Here is a 21,365-nt window from a genome sequence, read left to right on the forward strand (position 1 = left end):
ATTACTTCTTATTAAGATTATAGCACTTTTAAAATATTTATTTTGTTTATTTATTTATTTGGCTGCATTGGGTCTTAGTTGCAGCACATAGGATCTAGTTTCAAAACCCGGCCAGGGATCAAACTCATGTCCCCTGCATTAGGAGCTGTAGTCTTAGCCACTGAACCACCAAGGAAGTCCCAATTGTAGCACTTTTTACAAAAAAGAAATTTTTTAAAATTTTGTGCTGGGGTATAGTCAATTAACAACGTTGTGATAGTTTGGGTGAACAGCAAAGGAACTCAGCCATACACAAACATGTATCCATTCTCCCCCAAACAGCCCTCCCATCCAAGCTGCCATGTAACATAGAGCAGTTTCAAATTAACAAATTTAACACCTAATGGCTTGGTCAATATCTACCCATGGAAAAAAATTTCTTAATACTTGGGTTCCAGTGTCCTTGATGAACTGAGTGACTTCAGGGCTGATGAAGCAGATGTGGTCAGAGCAGTCATGAAGTTGACTGCTGACAAAGTGCTCAAAGGCAGACCCTGGTCATTGAGCCAGCTTGGAGGATCCAGTAGTGAGACATCTGATGGCCTCAGTATACTGTATATATAACTCAAGACTATTAGAACTATCTTGTACTGACTAGAGCCACTCAGAAATTTCAGAAGCTGCTTTAGGCCTCACCACCCCAACCAACCTGAAAGCTGAAGATGGGTCTAAGGTAAATAAGTTGAAAAGCTAAACTTTGAATTAGCCTGTTTACATGAATGTATGCTTCATTCTGTGTTTTCCCTCATACATTTCAGTGTGTGTGTATAAACCAAATGAAGTAAATACTTTAAAATATTTGGAAAAAAAGTTTTGGAGGACAGTTGCCCTACAATATTGTGTTGGCCTCTGCCACACATCAGTGTAAATGAGCCACAGGTAAAAACACATCTATAATGTATCCAAACAACTGTGATTGTACATATATATCAAAAGCATCAAAAAAGTAGATTTAGATAAAAAACAGTCAAGTTACCTGTGAAATTATTAAGAGTTCTACTCCAGATCATGAAACCATGTCATACATATTATTACTGGTTTTCTACTCCTGACTAAACATTTTCACTTCTTATATTCCTTATTTTCTCTCCTTTCCTCTCTTCTCCCATCTCTCTTCTCTCCTCTCCTCCCCTCCTCCTTTACCCTCCTTCCCTTCCTCCCTACTTCATTTCTCTTTTTTCCTTCCCTCCCTTCTTCCATAAAATACGTAGTGAGTCCATGCTATGCACCCAACCTTGTGTTAACTATGGAGACATGTGGAAATATAAGCAAGATGTACCTAATCTCCCCTGAATTTTTTAAGTTGGAAGACTTCAATGGAAAATTAGAAAACAAAGTGAGAAATTACAATGGTATTAAATACATTAATAATCAGTTCAGTTCAATTCAGTCACTCGGTCATGTCCGACTCTTTGCGACCCCATGAATCGCAGCACGCCAGGCGTCCCTGTCCATCACCAACTCCCAGAGTCCACCCAAACCCATGTCCATTGAGTCGGTGATGCCATCCAATCATCTTGTTCTCTGTCATCCCCTTCTCCTCCTGCCCTCAATATTTCCCAGGATCAGGGTCTTTTCCAATGAGTCAGTTCTTCACATCAGGTGGCCAAAGTATTGGAGTTTCAGCTTCAACATCAGTCCTTCCAATGAACACCCAGGACTGATCAACTTTAGGATGGACTGGTTGGATCTTCTTGCAGTTCAAGGGACTCTCAAGAGTCTTCTCCAGCACCACAGTTCAAAAGTATCAATTCTTTGGTGCTTAGCTTTCTTTATAGTCCAACTTTCACATCCATACATGACTACTGGAAAAACCATAGCCTTGACTAGATGGACCTTTGTTGATAAACTGATGTCTCTGCTTTTCAATATGCTGTCTAGGTTGGTTATAACTTTCCTTCCAAGGAGTAGGTATCTTTTAATTTCATGGCTGCAATCACCATCTGCAGTGATTTTGGAGCCCAGAAAAATAAAGTCAGCCACTGTTTCCACTGATTCCCCATCTATTTCCCATGAAGTGATGGGACCAGATGCCATGATCTTAGTTTTCTGAATGTGGAGCTTTAAGCCAACTTTTTCACTCTCCTCTTTCACTTTCATCAAGAGACTCTTTAGTTCTTCTTAACTTTCTGCCATAAGGGTGGTGTCATCTGCGTATCTGAGGTTATTGATATTTCTCCTGGCAATCTTGATTCCAGCTTGTGCTTCTTCCAGCCCAGCGTTTCTCATGATGGACTTTGCATATAAGTTAAACAAGCAGGGTGACAATATACAGTCTTGACGTACTCCTTTTCCTATTTGGAACCAGTATGTTGGTCCATGTCCAGTTCTAACTGTTGCTTCCTGACCTGCATACAGGTTTCTCAAGAGGCAGGTCAGGTGGTCTGGTATTCCCATCTCTTTCAGAATTTTCCACAGTTTATTGTGATCCACATAGTCAAAGGCTTTGGCGTAGTCAATAAAGCAGAAATAGATGTTTTTCTGGAACTCTCTTGCTTTTTCAATAATCCAGCAGATGTTGGCACTTTGATCTCTGGTTCCTCTGCCTTTTCTAAAACCAGCTTGAACATCTGGAAGTTCATGGCTCACGTATTGCTAAAGCCTGTCTTGGAGAATTTTGAGCATTACTTTACTAGCGTGTGAGATGAGTGCAATTGTGCAGTAGTTTGAGCATTCTTTGGGATTGCCTTTCTTAGGGATTGGAATGAAAACTGACCTTTTCCAGTCCTGTGGCCACTGCTGAGTTCTCCAAATTTGCTGGCATATTGAGTGCAGCACTTTCACAGCATCATCTTTCAGGATTTGAAATAGCTCCACTGGAATTCCATCACATCCACTAGCTTTGTTCATAGTGATGCTTCCTAAGGCCCACTTGACTTCACATTCCAGGATGTCTGGCTCTAGGTGAGTGATCACACTATCATGATTATCTGGGTCATGAAGATCTTTTTTGTATAGTTCTTCTGTGTATTCTTGCCACCTCTTCTTAATATCTTCTGCTTCTGTTAGGTCCCTACCATTTCTGTCCTTTATCGAGCCCATCTTTTCATGAAATGTTCCCTTGGTATCTCTAATTTTCTTGAAGAGATCTCTAGTCTTTCCCACTCTGTTGTTTTCTTCTATTTCTTTGCACTGATCACTGAGGAAGGCTTTCTTATCTCTCCTTGCTATTCTTGGGAACTCTGCATTCAAATGGGTATATCTTTCCCTTTCTCTTCTCTTCTTTTCACAGCTATTTGTAAGGCCTCAGACAGCCATTTTGCTTTTTTGCTCTTCTTTTCTTGGGGATGGTCTTGATTCCTGTTTCCTGTACGATATCATGAACCTCCATCCATAGTTCATCAGGCACTCTGTCTATCAGATCTAGTCCCTTAAATCTATTTCTCACTTCCACTGTATGGTCATAAGGGATTTGATTTAGGTAATACCCAAATGGTCTAGTGGTTTTCTCCACTTTCTTCAATTTCAGTCTGAATTTGACAATAAGGATTTCATGATCTGAGGCACAGTCACCTCCCAGTCTTGTTTCTGCTGACTGTATAGAGTTTCTCCATCTTGGGCTGCAAAGAATATAATCAATCTGATTTCGTTGTCGACCATCTGGTGATGTCCATGTGTAGAGTCTTCTCTTGTGTTGTTGAAAGAGGGTGTTTGCTATGACTGTTCTCTTGGCAGAACTCTATTAGCCTTTGCCCTGCTTCATTTTGTACTCCAAGGCCAAATTTGCCTGTTATTCCAGGTGTTTCTTGACTTCCTAATTTTGCATTCCAGTTAGAATTGGATTCTAAACAATTAAAACAGTCAACACATAGAAAACATTTGCTTATAATAAGCATGCTTATAAAAGGATGCTGTCCTAATTGATTTAATTGGATTTTCTAAGTTAGCCTCATGACAACCTTTTGAAGCTAGTAGAACTGCTTCCCCTCTTCTACAGAAAGTGAAACTGAGGCCCTGAGAATGTTAAATAACTTGGCCAGAGATGCGAGCCAGTAAGTGGTGGGAAGTATGATTCAAATGCAAGAAGGCTGACTCTAGAACCTGTAGTCTTAACCACTAAATTGTTCTACACACTGAAGAAATTCTTTGGTCAACAAGAAGGGAAAAAATTAAAAAGCTTAGTTGGTTTATTTTTTACCATTAAGTCTTTTTTTAATGTATATGTATTTTGTGCTTTTTATAAACAATTTTGACCTACTTTAACAGTGAACATTTCATCTTGATGTGGTTACTGTGAGTTGTCTTACTAAGTTTTAGTTCATATTTATCTTTTAGTGTATAGAATCCGGCTCTGCTTGAAAATATGCTCCAAATTTTGATTACAGGACTAGAAGATGTTTTGGCTACAAACTAGATTGATCAAATAAATGTTCCAAATAAATGGCTTTTCAAATGGGTTTGGCAAAGGATATGTGTGAAGATAAATTTCATGTTTAAGCAATGGTAGAGTGTTCCCTTAGGAGAAGATGTTTAATATTGCACAACTAGCATCTCCCGTGGCAATTTTGAGATAAATAAGAGGATCTTTCAGTTTGGAAATTGATGTGCTATCTGCAGCCACAGCTTTATCTAAGGTTCATATTTCAAATTCTAAGGATGATGCTTCAGTTACTCTGTGTGTGTATTACATACATATCAAGTGGTTTCTAACTTTTCTCACGTGTAAATGTGCCGAATAATCCTAGAGGGGAAGAAAGGGTTCTTTGTATATTTTGGATAACATTTATTTATCAGATATGTCTTATGCAAATATTTTCTCTGTCTGCAACTTGTCTTCTCATTCTTTTGCCTTTCATAGGGCACAAGTTTATTTTTAAAGAAGTTCAGTTTATGAATTACTTCCTTTATAGATTGTGCCTTTGCTCTGATATCTAAACGTCATCTCCATACCCAAAGTCAGTATCATTTTCTCTTGTTATCTCTTGAAATTTTATAGTTTTACATTTTACATTTAGGTCAGTGGTTCATTTTTAGAAAAGTTGTCTAGGTTTTTTTTTAAACATAGATGGGTGACCAGTTGTTCCAGTACCATTTACTGAAAAGACTGTCTTTACTCCATTGTTAACCATTAGTTGACTTTATTTATGTGGGTCTGTTTCTGGAGTCTCTACTCTGTCTCACTGATTGGTTCATCATTCTTTCACTAATATCATTCTGTCTTGATCATGTACTATTTACAGTCAGTATAGTAAGCTTTATAGTAAGTCTTGAAGTCAGGTAGTGTCAGGCTTCTGACTCTGTTCTTTACTCTTGATTTGGCTACCCTGGGGGTTTTGCCTCTCCACACAAACTTTAGAACCAGTTTTTTTCATATTTTGTATGATTGGATTTTTAAATTCTTTTGTCTATCTAGAATTCAAATAAGTGAATAGAAAGATCTACTCCACTGGCTCTTTTTTTTAATTGGAAGATAATTTCTTTACAATATTGTGTTGATTTCTGTCTACTGGTTCTTACGGCATAGATATTCTTTGCCTTTACTGATCTTAATAATAATAATTTTAATTTAATTAATTATTTCTGACTAATTATGAGAGGATATGATTGCATATCCAGAAAAACCAATCTAGTGAAAAGAACAAATATATAAACTTATTATTACAAAAAGAATAATTTGAAAGACATGTGAGTAGAATTGCAAGGGCATTCCAAAGAGATTGTTGCACACTTGGCCCCAGACTGTTAAAAATGGCTTCCTGAGGGGAAAATGGGAATTGCGGTTTAGTGGTCACAGAGTTTCTATTTGGAGCAATAAAAATGTTTCAGAAATAGATAGTGGCAATGGTTGCACAATACTATAAATGCTATTAATGCCATTGTGTTATACACATTAAAATTGTCAAAATGTTAAAGTTCTATGTTCTATTTAATCACAGTTTTTATAATTAATACCCCAAATCACTGAATTATATATTTTAAATGGATGAGTAGTATGTTTTATGAGTTATATCCCAATAAAACTTTTTTTTTCCTTTAAACAATGGCTTCACAGAGCTGATGACATATAGTTCTCAAAAGATAAGAGGAAGATTACCATATAGAGAAGAGAAAAAAGGCTTTTTAGGGATAGCTATTTCTGGAACTGAGATTTTTATCTTTTCAGGAAAAGACTATCTTTACTATGTATCTGTAAACTGTGGCCAGAAGTCCAGAACCATTAACCTTTCATCAAGAACAATTCTTTCAGTAAAGAAGGCAATTAGCGTCAAAAAAGAGAAGAAAAAAGAACAAAAAGTCTAACCTAAATATTTAAAGGACTTGGAGGAGCTCAGGGAACAAATAAGGAGAATCAGCCATCTTGGTTTCCTTCTTTCTGACAATGGCCTCATTAATTTTAACTATGCAATCCTGCTTCCTAATTTCTTTACAAAAACAAATATCCTATAGTTCTTATGATATATAGATCCCAGTAACAACTAAATAAGAGTCTAGGCTAACAGATGATAAAGGTATTGTGGAAGATTCTAAAGATTGGAACTCCCTCTTCTTGGGACTTCCAGAGTGGATTTTCCATTGGGGTCAAGGTGTGTTTTATTGGTGATGGCCTTTCTGACCAGTGTGAGGTAATACCTTATTGTAGTTTTGATTTGCACTTCTCAGATAATTAGTGATGTTGAGCATCTTTTTCATGGTTCTTTTTTGACTACCTCTGAGGGACACTGTCACAGCTGAAGCAGAGTGGGGGTGTGTTGGGGGGTGGGGAGGCTGAAAGGTTGCTGTAACATCTAGTGGGTAGAGGTCAAGGTGTATCATCTGACAATGCTCAGGACAGCCCTCAACAACAAACAATTACTGGCCCAGTTGAGAGTTCTACAATTGAGAGACTTGCCCCACAAAAAAACACCTAAGAGTAGAAATTATAAATGTATATGGTAAATGCATCCTTAACTTTACAAGAAATAACCAAATTGTTTTCTAGAACATGTGTATTTTTTGACATTCTCACCAGCAATGGAAATGCCATGTCTTTACCAGCAGTTGAAATTGCAGGGTTTTCTTTTATTGTATTTTTTGCCATTCTAGTAGGTACATAGGGTCAGCTCATCAGAGTTTTAATTTGGATTTCTTTAGTGGCAAATCACATGGATTATATATTTTTATTTTGCTTAGTTGCCATCCATTATATCTTTTTGGTGAAGGATCTATTCAAGTTTGGGGGCCTAATTTTTAATTGAATTATTTGCTTTCTTACTGTTGAATTCTGAGAACTTTTTTATACAATCATCCCTTAGACAATGTGGAGGTTGGGGTACCAACCCTCCACACAATCAAAAATCCAAATATAACTTGTAGTCAGCTATATTTATACTATGTGTCAGTTATACTAGAAGTATAACTTATAGTCATTTACAATCAGTAAATGCAACTCCTCCATGTACTTGATTCCACATCCATGGATTCAACCAGCTGCAGATCCTGTAGAACTGGCATGTTTACTGTTGAAAAAAATCCACATATAAGTGGACCTGTGCTGTTCAAACTCATATTAACTCAAGTGTTCACCGTATTTTATAGATAGAAGTGCTTTGTTGAATGTATAATTTGCAAATATTTTCTCCCATTCTATTCCTTGTCATTTCATTCTCTCAACAGTGCCTTTTGTAAAGAAAAATGTTTTAACTTTGATGAAGTCCCGTATTATTATTTTTTAATTTTATGGATCATGTTTTTGGCATTATATCTAAGAAATCTAACTAACCACAGGAGGTTAAGATAATCTGCTTCCTTAAAACTTTTATGGGTTTGCATTTTATATTTAGATCTATGATCCACTTGAGTTAATTTTTGTATAATTTATGAGGTTTAGGTTGATATTCATTTTATTACCATACAGATGGCTGGTGGTTCTAACCATATTATAAAACTATCACTTTTCCATTGAACTTCCTTTCTACATCCCTCAAAAATCAAGTCACCTTATTTGTATGGCTATATTCCTGGACTTTCTATTCTGTTTTACTCACCTTTGTGTCTATTCCTTCATTAATTCTATACTGTGTCAACTATTGTATCTTTATAACGAGTCTCGAATTATTTTAGTGTGGCCTCCAACTCTGTTCTTCTTTTTAAAACTTGCTTTGTCTGTGCTATTTCCTTCGCCTTTCCATATAAATTTTAGAATTATCTTATCTAGATCAACAAAAATTCCTGTGAAGATTTTGTTTCAAATTGTGTTAAATTTATAGTGTGATGACAGTTATACTGAGTCTTCCAATCCATGAACATTGTATGTGTTCAACACTGTGTGAACATTTTTATGTATATAATTTTTTTTTCAGCATTTTAAAGTTTTCAGACTATAGATTCTACCCTATTTTGTTAGAATTTTATCTCAGGATTTCATTTTTTAATCTCTTGTAAATGGCGTTATGTGGGTTTCTATATCTGATTTTTCATTGCTAAAATTACAGTATATAGAAAAAAACTGAATTTTGTGTTAACCTTATAGCTTATGACCTTAATAAAATTACATAATAGTTCTGGGGGCATTTTTGTCTGCTCTTCAGGATTTTCTATGTAGACAATGAAGTCGTCTGGGACAAATAGGGCAAATAGGTTCAGGTTTATCTCATTTCCAGCGAACATGTGCTTTACTTCCTTTTCCTTCTCTTCCTACAATAGCCTTTCCAGTATGATGTTAAACAGAAGTGGTGAAAATGGACACCCTTGCCTTCTTTACGATCTCAGGGGTTAAGAATCCCTTTCACCATTAAAAATTATGTTAGCTCTATATTTGCTAGGGATGTAATTTAATGGGTTAAAGAGGTTCTCTTTCATCCCTAGCTTGCTAAAGGTTTTGTCATAAATGACATGTGAATTTTGTCAAATTTTTTCTGTATAAATTGATATGATCAAGTATCTTTTTCTTCGGTAGCCTGTTGACATGGTTGAATATTTTGATTGATTTTTAAAAACATTAAACCAGCAATTGTATTCCTGGGATAAAATCCAGTTGGTTATGGTATATTATTCTTTTTATATATTGCTAGATTTGATTTGTTAATATTTTGTTGAGGATATTTGCACATGTGTTCACAAAGCATATTGATCTGCTATTTTATTTCCTTGTACTCTTTGGTTTGGGCCTTAGTGTAATGTTGGCCTAATAAGATAATTTGGGAGTTTTCCATTCTTTTCTATCCTTTGGAAAAAGAGACTGTATAAAATTAGTGTTATTTACTTTTTAAGTATGTGATAGAATTTTGCCATGTAAAATGACTATCTGGGCCTAGATATTTCTTTTTCAGAAGAGTTTTAACTATTCAGAACATCTATTTATTCTTGGGTGACTTTTGGTACTTTATGGTATTCATCCATTTTATCTAAGTTGTCAAATTTACACTCATAGAGTAGCTTGTGGTTTTCCATTATTATCCTTTAATGTCTGTAATTTCCTTAATAATCTGTCTTTTGTCAATTCTGATATTGGCTATTTATGCCTACTCTTTCTTTTTTCAATATCAGTTTGGTTAAAGTTTGATCAATTCTATTAATCATTTTGAAGAACCAACTTTTGTTCTATTGATTTTCTCCATTGTATTTGTTTCCAATTTTAATGATTTCTACTGTGCTGTTCATTATTTCCTTCTTTCTGCTTTCTTTTTCTTGCTCTTTAAGGTAGAAATTAGATTATTGATTTGGTAACTTTCTTCTTTTTTAAAATAACAACTTAATTTATAAATGAGTTATACATGAAAAAAAGAACAAATTCAAATATATAGTTATTGACTCCTGTATTGCTCTTCTTTCATTTATAAATTTCACTCTAAGTACAGCCTTAGCTGTACTGGAAATACAACAAATATTAATGTTATATTGCCATTTTTGTTTAGTTCAAAATGTTCTTTCATGTCCCTTGAAGCTTATTCTTTGATTCATGGATTATGCAGAATTGTGTCACTTAATTTCCAAATGCTGAGAGATTTACCAGTTATTGTTCTGTTACTGATTTCCAGTATAATTTCATTATGGTCAAAGAACAAACTTTGTGTAATTTCAGTCACTTTAAAGTCTATTAAGATTTGTTTTATGACTTTAGATATGTTCTATCTTGGTGAATGTTTTATGTGCACTGAAAATATCATATATTCTGCTATTGCTGGGTGAAATGTTCTATAAATGTCAAAGAGATTCAGTTAATTGTATTCTTTAGTTCTTCTATATTTTTGCTGACTGTTTTAGATTCCTAGGGCTGCCATTACAAATTGTCACTGATTTGGTGGCTTAAAAAAAACATAAATTTATTCTCTCACAGTTATGGAGGCAAGAATTCTAAAATCAAGACATCAACAGAGATGATTCCTTCGGGGGGTTCTGAAGGAGAGCATGCTCCATGCCTCTCCCCTAGCTTCTGGTGGATGCTAGCAGTCCTTGGTATTCTCGGCCTATAGAAGCATCACTGCCATCTTTGCCATCAGATTCACTTCCCCTTGTCCATCCTCTCCCTTCTTCTCTTTTAAAAAGACACTTGTCATGGGCTTTAGGGTCCACCCTAATCCAGGATGATTGCATCTCAAGATTAAAATCAAAGATGCAATTAAAGTTGCTAATCAGCTGACCTTAAAATAGGGAATACTGAATTATATCGAATTATCTAGGTGGGCCAAATGTAACAAGGGTCCTCAAAAGTAAAAGAGGGGGGAAAAAAACAAAGGAGGAAGGCAAAGGAGGGAGGACCAGACAGCTGGCTAAGAAGAACTTGGCCCAAATTTGCTGGCTTTCACTGATGGAGGAGCCAAGAAAAGCAGACAAGTTTTAGAAGCTAGAAAAGGCAAGGGCATATACTCTCCCACAGAGTGTCCAGAAAGGTGTACATACTGCCAACACCTTGATTTTAGCCCAGTTGAACCTCATTCTGGAATTTTGACCTCAAGAAACATAACATAAAATACATTTGTATTGTGTAAGCCACCAAGTTGGTGATAATATGTCACAGCAGCAGAAGAAAACTAACACAATTGGAACTACTGTCTTAAAGTTTTTGATAACTTCAACAGCTATGTGTCTAAGAGTTAGTAACTTTGCTTATTCTCCTGAAAGTTATAGTTTTCCTGGTTCCTCATATGCTAAATCGTTTTGGCTCATATACTGGATGTTTTAACTGTTGTGCTATGAGATTCAGGTCTTTTTTAAACCCTAAAGATAATGCTGATTTTTTTTTTTTAACCAGGCAATCAAACCTAGTTAGGTTAAAGCCATAAGTTCCAACCCACCTTTTACAAGCTCTGGTTTCAAGGTCTGTTCAGTTCTCTAAGGCTTTGCCTGTACTGTTTGAATCTGTCCCATGCATCTAACATCCAGTGGCCACCCTGGGACCTGGGCAATGGTCCAGCCTGTAGTTCAGTTCCCCCAAGCCTTTAGCATGCTATTTAGGGTAAGAGTGACACGGGCTAATCTCTGCTTTGGGGGATAACCCTTTTGAGCTTTGTCTTCTCTGCCCACTCTATGGAATCCCTACTTTTGGCCATTCAGCCAGACATATGGGACAAGAAGAAGGTTCCTTAGCCTGCATGAGAAACTTATCATGTTTCCCTATAACTCATCTAGCACCTGAATCAGGCAGGAACATTTGAACAAGGCCCGGGTGGCTCAGTAGTAAAGACTGCCTGACAGGCAAGAGACGCAGGTTCGATCCCTGAGTCTGGGAGATCTCCTGGAGTAGGAAAATGGCACTCTAGCATTTTTGCCTGGAAAATCCCATGGGCAAAGGAGCCTTAGGGGGCTACCGTCTACGGACTCACAAAGAATTGGACACATCTTAGCAACTAAACAACAACAACTGATAAAGGCAATCTAAGTACCACATGAGGCTCTACTCTTAAGGGATATATAGTTTGGGCAAGATACGGTTTGTAATGAGATGTTTAATTTGAACAGTAGTATAGCAGTGAGTGAACAAAAACTATTTTTAGACAATTTTAAATTCACAAATATATAATAATAATAGAATAAAATAAAAATACAATAGAATAAGATAAATAAAATACAAAAAAATAAAAATAACAGAGAGACTTCATGTATTCTTTACCCGGTTTCAACAATAGCACCTTGTAAAACTGTAGTAATATATCACAACCAGCATATTGACACTGAATATAATCAAGATGGGGCTCCCCTGATGGCTCAGGTATTAAAGAATCTTCCTGAAATACAGGAGACCTAGGTTGGATCCCAGGTCAGGAAGACCCCGTGGAGAAGGGAATGGCTAACAACTCCAGTATTCTTGCCTGGAGAATTGATGGACAGAGGAGCCTGGCAGGCTACAGTCATGGGGTCACAAAGAGTAGGACATGACTGAGAGACTAACACTCAGATAATCAAGATCCAGAATATCTCCATCACCATCTGCCTGCTTCATATAGCCCTTTTTAGTCACACTCAGTCCCTCCCACTCCCACCCCTTCGTAATCCATTATCCTCTGTTCTCCCTTCCTCCATTGTTTGAAGAATATTATGTATTGAAATCACATAATATATGAGCCATAAATATGAGCTAGGGAAAACAATTTTGTGCCTGACCCTTGAAATGAGTCACAGAAAGGGGAATGTCTCTTTAAGATAGCAGTAGTAGGGAGGGGATCAGGATTCAGTGCTCAATTTTTTCTTACCCAGTTGCCTCATTCCTTTAACAACCTATTTCAAATATAAATATTAGGGATATATATATATTTCAAGTGTATATTAGAGATAAATATAGATAAATACATATGCATATGAGATATAAATACTTAATTCAAATGCATTTATATTTCCCATATATAGGCCCTAATACATACTGTATTTTTTTGAAGACTCTAAGATCTTCTGAAAGATCTTAGAGTCTTCTAAGATAAGTCTAACCAAATTTCACTAATATCACTACATAATCCTCCTATCATCCCTCATATACTAATCATTGGTAGCTTCTACTCAACTCATTGACTGAAAATTTTGAAGAAATTGTCTTATAGTCTTCATCATTGAAAATCCTGCTAACATCCAAGTAGCCCTCAGCATTCAGGAGGCATCTCCTCCAATAACTGAATTTTTTTGTTCCTAAACTTTAAAAATCTAAAAAGGTAGTCAGGGACTTCCTGATGGTCCAGTGGCTAAGACTCCATTCTCCCAATGCAGGGGCGTGGATTCGATCTCTGGTCAGGGAACTAAATCCAAGATCCTGCATGCCACAATGAAGACCTGGTATAGCCAAATAAAAACGCAGGAGACACAGGGTTGATCCGTGTTCCAGGAAGATCCCATATGCTGCAGGGCAGCTTAGCCCACGTGCCACAACCACTAAGCCTATGCTCTAGAGCCCAGGGACCTGCAGCTATGGAGCCTCACACCATAACTGCTGAAATCCACACGTCCCAGAGCCCGTGCTCAGCAAGAAAAGAAGCCACCACGATGAGAAGCCCATGTACTGAAACTAGAGAGTAGCCCTCACTCACTTCAGCTAGAGAAAAGCCCACACAGTAACAGAAACCCAGTACAGCCAAAAATAAATAATCTAAAATTTTAAATCTAAATAAATTTTTTTTAAGTAGTCAGATAGTAGTTCAACTTTCTGTTACCCTTCCCTACTTAATTGGACCCACATTTTTTCCTTTACCTCCTATTTACTTCTGTTAACTTCTTTCCATAAGAATTTAAACGTATTCACATATCTCCCATATTATACAAAGAACTGCTATACTAAAACTTTTGCTTATTCCCTAAACTTACCCAGTTAAACTTCTTGAGAGTTCTTGTCAGTCTCTTTCTCTCCTCCCACTCACTTCACAGACCAGTGCTTTTTTTGTTCCTTGGGGCAATAGCTTTAGCAACTTTTTTTTCTTTTTTTAAATTCTTATTGGGGTATAGTAGGTTTACATTGTGTTAGTTTTGGGTGTACCACAAAGTGAATCAGTTGTACACATACATACATCCAGAGCTGACTCATTGGAAAAGACCCTGATGCTGGGAAAGATTGAGGGCGGGAGGAGAAGGACACAACAGAGAATGAAATGGTTGGATGGCATCACCAACTCAATGGACATGAGTTTGGGTAAACTCTGGGAGTTGGTGATGGACAGGGAGGCCTGGCGTGCTGCGGTTCACAGGGTCGCAAAGAGTCAGACACGACTGAGCGACTGAACTGAGCTGAACCCTTTCTTAGATTCTTTTCCCATATAGGCCATTACAGCGTATTGAGTAGAGTTCCTTGTGCTGTATAGTGCGTCTTTTTTTTTCACTCTGTAGCTCACCCAAGGAATTGTCACCAACATCAATAAGCTAAGCTGCCATTTATATTCTGATGATCTTAAATCCATTTTTCTAAACCACATCTTTCTTAGCTTCAGATTTGTATATTCAAGTCTACTGAAGCAACATCTCCATTTAGATGACCTAAAAGCACCTCCAACATAGACTGTTCATATCTAAACGTGTCTTTTTTCTTCCAAAACTGTTTGTCTTACTCTATTCTATAGTTCAACAAATGGCATCACCAGCCAGGCAGTTGTACATATCTGGAATAATTCCTACTTAATTCCACATCCTCACCCCTGCCCCACAGTCAATTTATTCCTGTCAATTTTAACTCAAATTCCTTGACTTTTTTCCATCCTCATTGTTAGTACCTTATTTCAGGTCACCATTATATCACACCAGGACCACTGAGCAGTCTTTATTTTGTAATTTAAAGAAATTTATTTGTTAAGCACCTACTATGTGCCAACCACTGTTCTGGGCACTTGGGATATACCAACAAATGAATAATAATAAAAATCCTTCTCTTATGGCAGTCACCTTACAGCAGGCCAAGAGGGACAATAATCAATGAACAGAGTAAGTAAGTAAATTATATAGTATTTTAGAAAGTGAAAAGCATTATCATTATTTTTTAAAGTCAGAGTAAGGGAAATGCTAAGTAGTGGGGTGGGAGCCATTTCTAGTGCTAAATAAAGATGACATTTGAGCAAAGACCTGAACGAAGAGCATTAGCTACGTGAAAATCTGGAGGAAGAACAAGCAGAGGAATCAGCCAGTTCAAGAATGCCTTGGTCCAGGTTTTCTAAATCCTTTCATAAAAAAGCCTGACTAAGACAGTGAGCCAGGAAATCTGAACCCTGCCATGTTTCCCCTGAAGTTGGGAGCATGACATTTTTCTTTTAGAAATACAATCTCAGGATCTTGAACACAAAGATTATGTCCTATATTTCTATATCCCTAATACCCAGTTCAGCCCTGACACACAGTCTATACCCAGCAAAGGTTTGTTGAATGAATGATTGGATCAGCCTGAGACCGGAGGCAGGGAAATTAATGAGAGGACTATTTCAACACCACAGATGAGAAATGACAAAGGACTTGACCAAATCAAGACTCTGCAGATGGAGATAAAAGGATAGATATGAGAGAAACAGGAGGTAGAATTTAGGAGATTAGTGACTGACTGCTTGTGGAGAGAGAAAGGAGAAAACGCAGAGAATTTCTTTCCATATGATTCTGTTTTGCCAAGGAGGGAGGCGAGGAAGAAGATAACTTCTGTGTGCTTTTCTCTGTGTTGGTAACACTAGTGAAACAGGTGGAGATAACCGAGGAATGAATTCAAGAGTGAGGCACAGAAAAGATCTCAGATCTGGAAATAGGAAGGCAGTGATTCTCAAACTTCAGTGAGTGTGAGAATCAGCTGGGGGACTTGTTGAAACTTTATCATTTTGTTCATTATTATTGGGGTACAGTTTATTTACAATGTTGTATTAGTTTTCTGGTGTACAGCAAAGTGATTCAGATATATATATATATATATATATATATATATATATATATATATTCTTTTTCAGATTCTTTTTCATTATAGGTTATTACAAGATATTGAATATAGTTCCCTGTTCTATACAGTAGGTCCTGTTGTTTTTCTATTTTTTTTGGGGGGGGGGGGGAGGGTGCTGTGCCTCACAGCATGTGGTATCTTTAGCTCCCCAAGCAGAAATCAGTTCCCCTGCAGTGGAATCAGAGTCTGAACCACTGGACCCCCAAGGTCCCTCTGTTTCATATACAGTAGTGTGCATCTGTTAATCCTAAACTCCTAATTTACCCCTCCCCCATCTCCACTTTCCCTTTAGTAACCATAAGATTGTTTTCTATGTCTGTGAGTCTATTTCTGTTCTGAAAATAACTTCACTTGTATCATGTATTATATTCCACAAATAAGTAATATCATACGACATTTGTCTTTCTCTGACTTGCTGGAGTGAACTTGGTATGATAAACTCTAGGTCCCTCTATGTTGCTGCAAATGGCATTATTTCATTCTTTTGTATGGCTGAGTAATATCCCACTGAGTATCTATTCCACATCGTCTTTATCCATTCCTCTGTTGATGGACACTTAGGTTGCTTCCATGTCTTGGCTGTTGTAAATAGTGCTGTTATGAACATTGGTGTACTTGTATCTTTTCTGATTAGATTTTTCAAAACTTCATTTTAGGTTCAAGTCCAGAGATTTGTTTTTAGCAGCTTTGAAGCAGGGCTCAGGAATCTGCATTTTATACACTCATGCACAAACATGGGCATTTCAGTGCAGAGTGTCCAGGCCTCACTTTAAGAGACACAAATATTTGTGGATGGGACCTGAGCATATGAATTAAAGGGTACAAACATGAACAAGAGGATTGATGGAAGAAATCGAGAAAACACATATTTACAGAGAAGGTTCACAGAGAGGAAGTTTTTGAGCTGTGGTTTGAGAGCTCTACAGTTTAACAGTCTCCATCATTGTCTGAACGTCCCAGATTTGTGGTCCTTCTTATTTGGAGGTGAGGGTCTGTATTAGATGAAGGTGAAATAGATACTTCGAAAAGAAGCTGGGCTCAGATTTAGAAGAAGCTTGAATGGTTAAGGAATTGATCTCTTCTGCACTGCCCTCTGAAAGCCATTGGTGAAAGTTATTGATCATGAGGACAAGAAGATGATGAAAACAGAATTTTTGAAAGATGAGATTTGTATTGAATGGTTGAGAAGAAGAAAAAGTAAAGCAAAATCCATTTTTAAAAAAGACTGAAGAAAAGGAAAATCAAGGAATATGAACTGAATTATGTAAAGTATTTTTTAAAAAATGTGAAAAAGGCAGGGGCTGACACGGAGATTTAATTGGATTGGAGGCTCAGAGGCCAAGATTGGAGAAAACGCTTAGGCAAGATGGTTAGCAGTGCCAAACACTACATAGAGACTGCAAATCTACCTGTCGCTCAAAAAATAATAATAATAGAATGCATATTGTGAAAGGAATTACTGCTAAACAAAGGATCCTCTCATCCACATCTATTGCTAAGATTACATGCTTTTAACATTTAATTCTTGTGTTAATCACAGTGAACATTCCAAGTCATTGTGACCTTTTCTGAAATTCTGAAAAAGGAAACAATTCCTACCTTTGTGTAGTCTTTGGGAGAGAAGTAAATGACCCAGAAAGCTAAGACAAACATCCACATCAGCAGTAATTTATGAGCTATGGCATTTGGAAACAAAGCGAGGAGCCTATAAGAGAAGACAGTAAAAATACTCACATGTTGATTCAAATAAACATGACATTGCTCTGCCTACTTAGCTTCCTCCTCAGTACTTTTCCAGAATAGGTTATGTTCTAGACAGCTGCTCTCTTCTGGGTTTCCAGGATGTTCCGTCATAGGTTCTATTAGAAATCAGAAACAACTGTCCTCCCCAAAGAAAAGAACTGAACTGGGTGAAGCAGGAAAGATCTCCTGGTTCCTAACTCTCAGATGAACTTTTTCATTTGAGTCATATCAAGGCTCTCGCATTAATGGCTCAGCAGGTGTAGCAAGGTTTTACAGCTATTTACCCTAAGAAACACTTTTTTTTCTGGTGCCCTCTAATGAATTCTGGTCTCTAAATCTCTCTCAGACACACACACACACACATCCGCACACGCACATGCACACGCAATATGCATTATCTGGTGTTCTCTCTCCCTGATGTTAACTGCTTCAGGAAGCTTCCTTCTCAATCTCCCATTTGCTTTCTTAGGCAGCTTATTTCTACCTCAGGTTTTTCATCGCCTCATGTTGAAGTAGTTGAGAAGCATTGCCATAAAGGGCAAGAGTGTATCCTTTAGAGAAGGTCACTGTTGAGTGGCCAGAATTTTAGTTTGTTTTGCAAACACAGAATGCCAAAAGTATGTGGCAAAGAGCTAAATTATGGCAGCATTTCCCAAACTTCTTCTGCCTGAGACACAAAGTTGAGATCATATCAAATCTCATTTCAGGGCATACACACACATGTGCATACACATACACAAGTTTCATAAACAATCCTTATTCTTACTGCATGCAGTGTACTATGATATTTTCTAGTTTTTGTATTTTATTCTATGTGACTATTTCATTTTAAAAGTATTTTTCTACACCCCAGTAAAACTCATTTTTATCCCTTACGGGATTGCACCGTTTGAAAATCACTGACAGGTCTATGGTTCTCCCTCCTGTTTCAGCCATTAAATTTACAAATAAGAGTTGGATGGTACCTATGAATGAATGTCTTCTCCATCATATTCTCTCACAGGAATTACAGCCGTCCAGACTTTCTTTGGATAAAGCAGTCTTTGCATTTATTTCGGGACTGGAGTTTCCCTATAAGCTTCATTGATCAAAAGCTGAAATGCCATTGGTGGCTCAAGTATGCCTCGTAGGATCACAGCCCTGCCCCTGCTCACTTCACAGAGCCAGAGAAAGAAGCCAGGAGGAGGAGGAAATTCATTTTAGAAAACAGACACATCTAATCCCAGCCCATGGTCACCTTTTATTGCAGTCTTACACTTTTTACGTATTTACATATTTAGGTAGTGAATTTCCCTTGCTTATGCCCTCATTTCCCTGTCACATGGAATTAGTTACTTTCACAATAGCAGAAGTATCTGAAAAACTGGAAAGAAGGTAAACAGCCTTTGACCACAATTTCTGTATGACAAAGATTTGATTTGCCTGGTTCTTCTCAATATTCAGGTTGTATTCTTTGTAAACTCTTCCCCTTGCTCTAAGCAACTACGTCTATTGAGCACTCCAACAATGATGATCTAAATTAAATCTCAGGCTGTAAGAGGAGGAGGCATAGGTCTAAATCCCACCGTACCCTGCGTCTGTCACAGGATAGGAGCATCAAAAGAGAAAATTCTACGGACAGAGTCCATAGAATGGACTACATGCTAAAATTCTATTGGCAAAGAGTCAGACACGTCTGAGCGACTGAGTATGCATGCACACTTGCATGAAGAAAACTATAGAGACGAATATCTAGGTAGAGATGTGTACATAGTTGTTGTTCTTTAGGCACTCAGTCCTGTCTGACTCTTTGCAACCCCATGGACTGTAGCCCACCAGGCTCCTCTGTCCATGGATTTCCTGGCCAAGAATACTGGAGTGGGTTGCCATTTCCTTCTCCAGGGTATCTTCCCAAGCCAGGGGCTGAACCCAAGTCTCCTGCATTTGCAGGTGGATTCTTTACCATTGAACCACCAGGGAAGCCCATATATAGATAGACATATTTTTATTTCACATAGATACTATATGTATGTACACATAACATTTGTGTGTTTGCATCTGTACCAATCTATACATATAACTGTGTGGATATCAGGACTGTGATCACAGCATGTAGAAGATTGACACAGAGATTGAGTAGATAATTTCTAAAGGAATATATTGAAAGAAAGATCTAGATCCTGCCAATCCTTCCCTGCCCCTTCTAAGGCATATTTCTGTCTATTGCCTTGTACTACTTGGATTGTGACAATGATAATAGTGGGTCCAGGATTCTTAAAGTAAACCCTAACAACGTTCTCTCATGTAGAAATAAGTGAAAATACTTGGCTTCCTAAATTTTTGATGATAAATGTACGCTCCGAGCCACAGCCTAATTACCACAGTCCCTTAGATAATAGCATAGTAACCAGACAAATGCTCTGTACCCCTAAAATATGTAATTAACTCATTTTGTTTATGTAAGAGCTGCTGAGCCAGTTGGGATAGTTACTACCACCCTGGGACACGGAGAGGAGCTCAAACCTGGCCTGAGGTCACCGTGTCAGCAACTGAGCTGAGGTTGGAGCTGAGGTGAGGCTCCCTGAGACAAGCCTTTGAGCTGAGACTAGAGTTCCCAGGCCAGGACTTCTGTAAGCCCTCAGTCCACAGGAATGAGTGTGGTGGGCTCAGGGTGTGTCTCCACATCATGGAGACCGATTTGAAAGGAAATAAATGTAAGGAAGGAGAGCTATTTTTGGTTGAAATAACAAAGCCTTGGCTTTTGCTTCTCAAATTAAAATTACTTTGCCCAATGGCAGAGATAGTATGAGGCCACCTTTGAGGGGAAGAGCGTACTTACATACTCTAAAAGTACACTTTTACCAAGTGTTAATTTTACTCAATGATTTGGTGGGTGAGGGGGGATTAAAGCTGTTTAATTGGAAAATAACTTAGACATTTGTCAATTTAAACTTTAGCATACCCCAAGGGAAATGCAACATTGGCATAAAAAGAAAAGATGGTCAAAGAATCTTACTCCCTTATAGTGGGGTCTTTTTTAGTCACATCCAGAAGCTCCAGAAGTTTAAAGTGCCTTCTAGTCTGCTTTTGGAATACATTCACAGAGAAATTTGAGCTAAAGGCAGAAAAACTCCCCTGCACACACTCAGGAAACTGTGACAATGTGTCAGCATGTTGCCAGCACCCTTGTGGGAAGAGGTGGCCTTGACCTCATAAACATAAACATTCAGCCTGGCAACAGTGGGAGAAAGGGGTGAACATTTGCTCTCCGCAGAACATTAAGAACCCGTTCCTGATATTTCCATCCATTTGGACAGACCATAATGATTTTTTATAAAAAGGTACCCGGGTAGGCTCCTCAGCTTCTTCCTGTTTGAGAAGGCCTGGTTTGGTGTGGTGCTGCCTAGACAATGTAGGTAAGCTTCTCTGATTCTGGGGTTCAGATTAGAAAGGCCACTTACCTACAGATAGAAGCCACCTTTCTCCAATTTCAGCTTTCTTATAAGTAACAGTGAATTTGGGGGTGCGGCAATGTTTTCCATTTTCTTTTTTCTAGTTCCTCAACTGTGTGCCATCAATTACATGATGCTGGTGATACATCTTCTCATTTAATTCTTTTTTTAATATTTATTTATTTCCTTGGCTGCACAGAGTTTTCACTGAGGCACACCAGATCTTCCATCTTTGTTGCAGTATATGAGATCTTTTTTAGTTGCGGTAGCAGGGATCTTTAGTTGTGGCATGTGAACTGTCAGTTGAGGCATGTAGGATCTAGTTCCCTGGTTAGAGATTAAACCCAGATCCCCTG

The 21,365-nt window shown here is 37.7% G+C and overlaps 1 protein-coding gene across 1 annotated transcript in view; it reads right to left on the reverse strand.

The window, feature by feature from the left end:
• Window positions 1–18,569, reverse strand: part of LOC110139734 (NXPE family member 2-like) — a 31,196-nt gene extending 12,627 nt beyond the window's left edge. The window contains exons 1-2 of the mRNA XM_020897773.2: window positions 18,544–18,569; window positions 17,435–17,540 (exon numbers count right to left, since the gene is read on the reverse strand). Of these exons, the coding sequence (XP_020753432.2) occupies window positions 17,435–17,540; window positions 18,544–18,569 (132 nt within the window). The remainder of the gene's footprint in view (window positions 1–17,434; window positions 17,541–18,543) is intronic.
• Between the last annotated feature and the right edge of the window lie 2,796 nt (window positions 18,570–21,365).

Source organism: Odocoileus virginianus, chromosome 10 (assembly GCF_023699985.2).
Source record: "Odocoileus virginianus isolate 20LAN1187 ecotype Illinois chromosome 10, Ovbor_1.2, whole genome shotgun sequence".
Taxonomy (NCBI): Eukaryota; Metazoa; Chordata; class Mammalia; order Artiodactyla; family Cervidae; genus Odocoileus; species Odocoileus virginianus.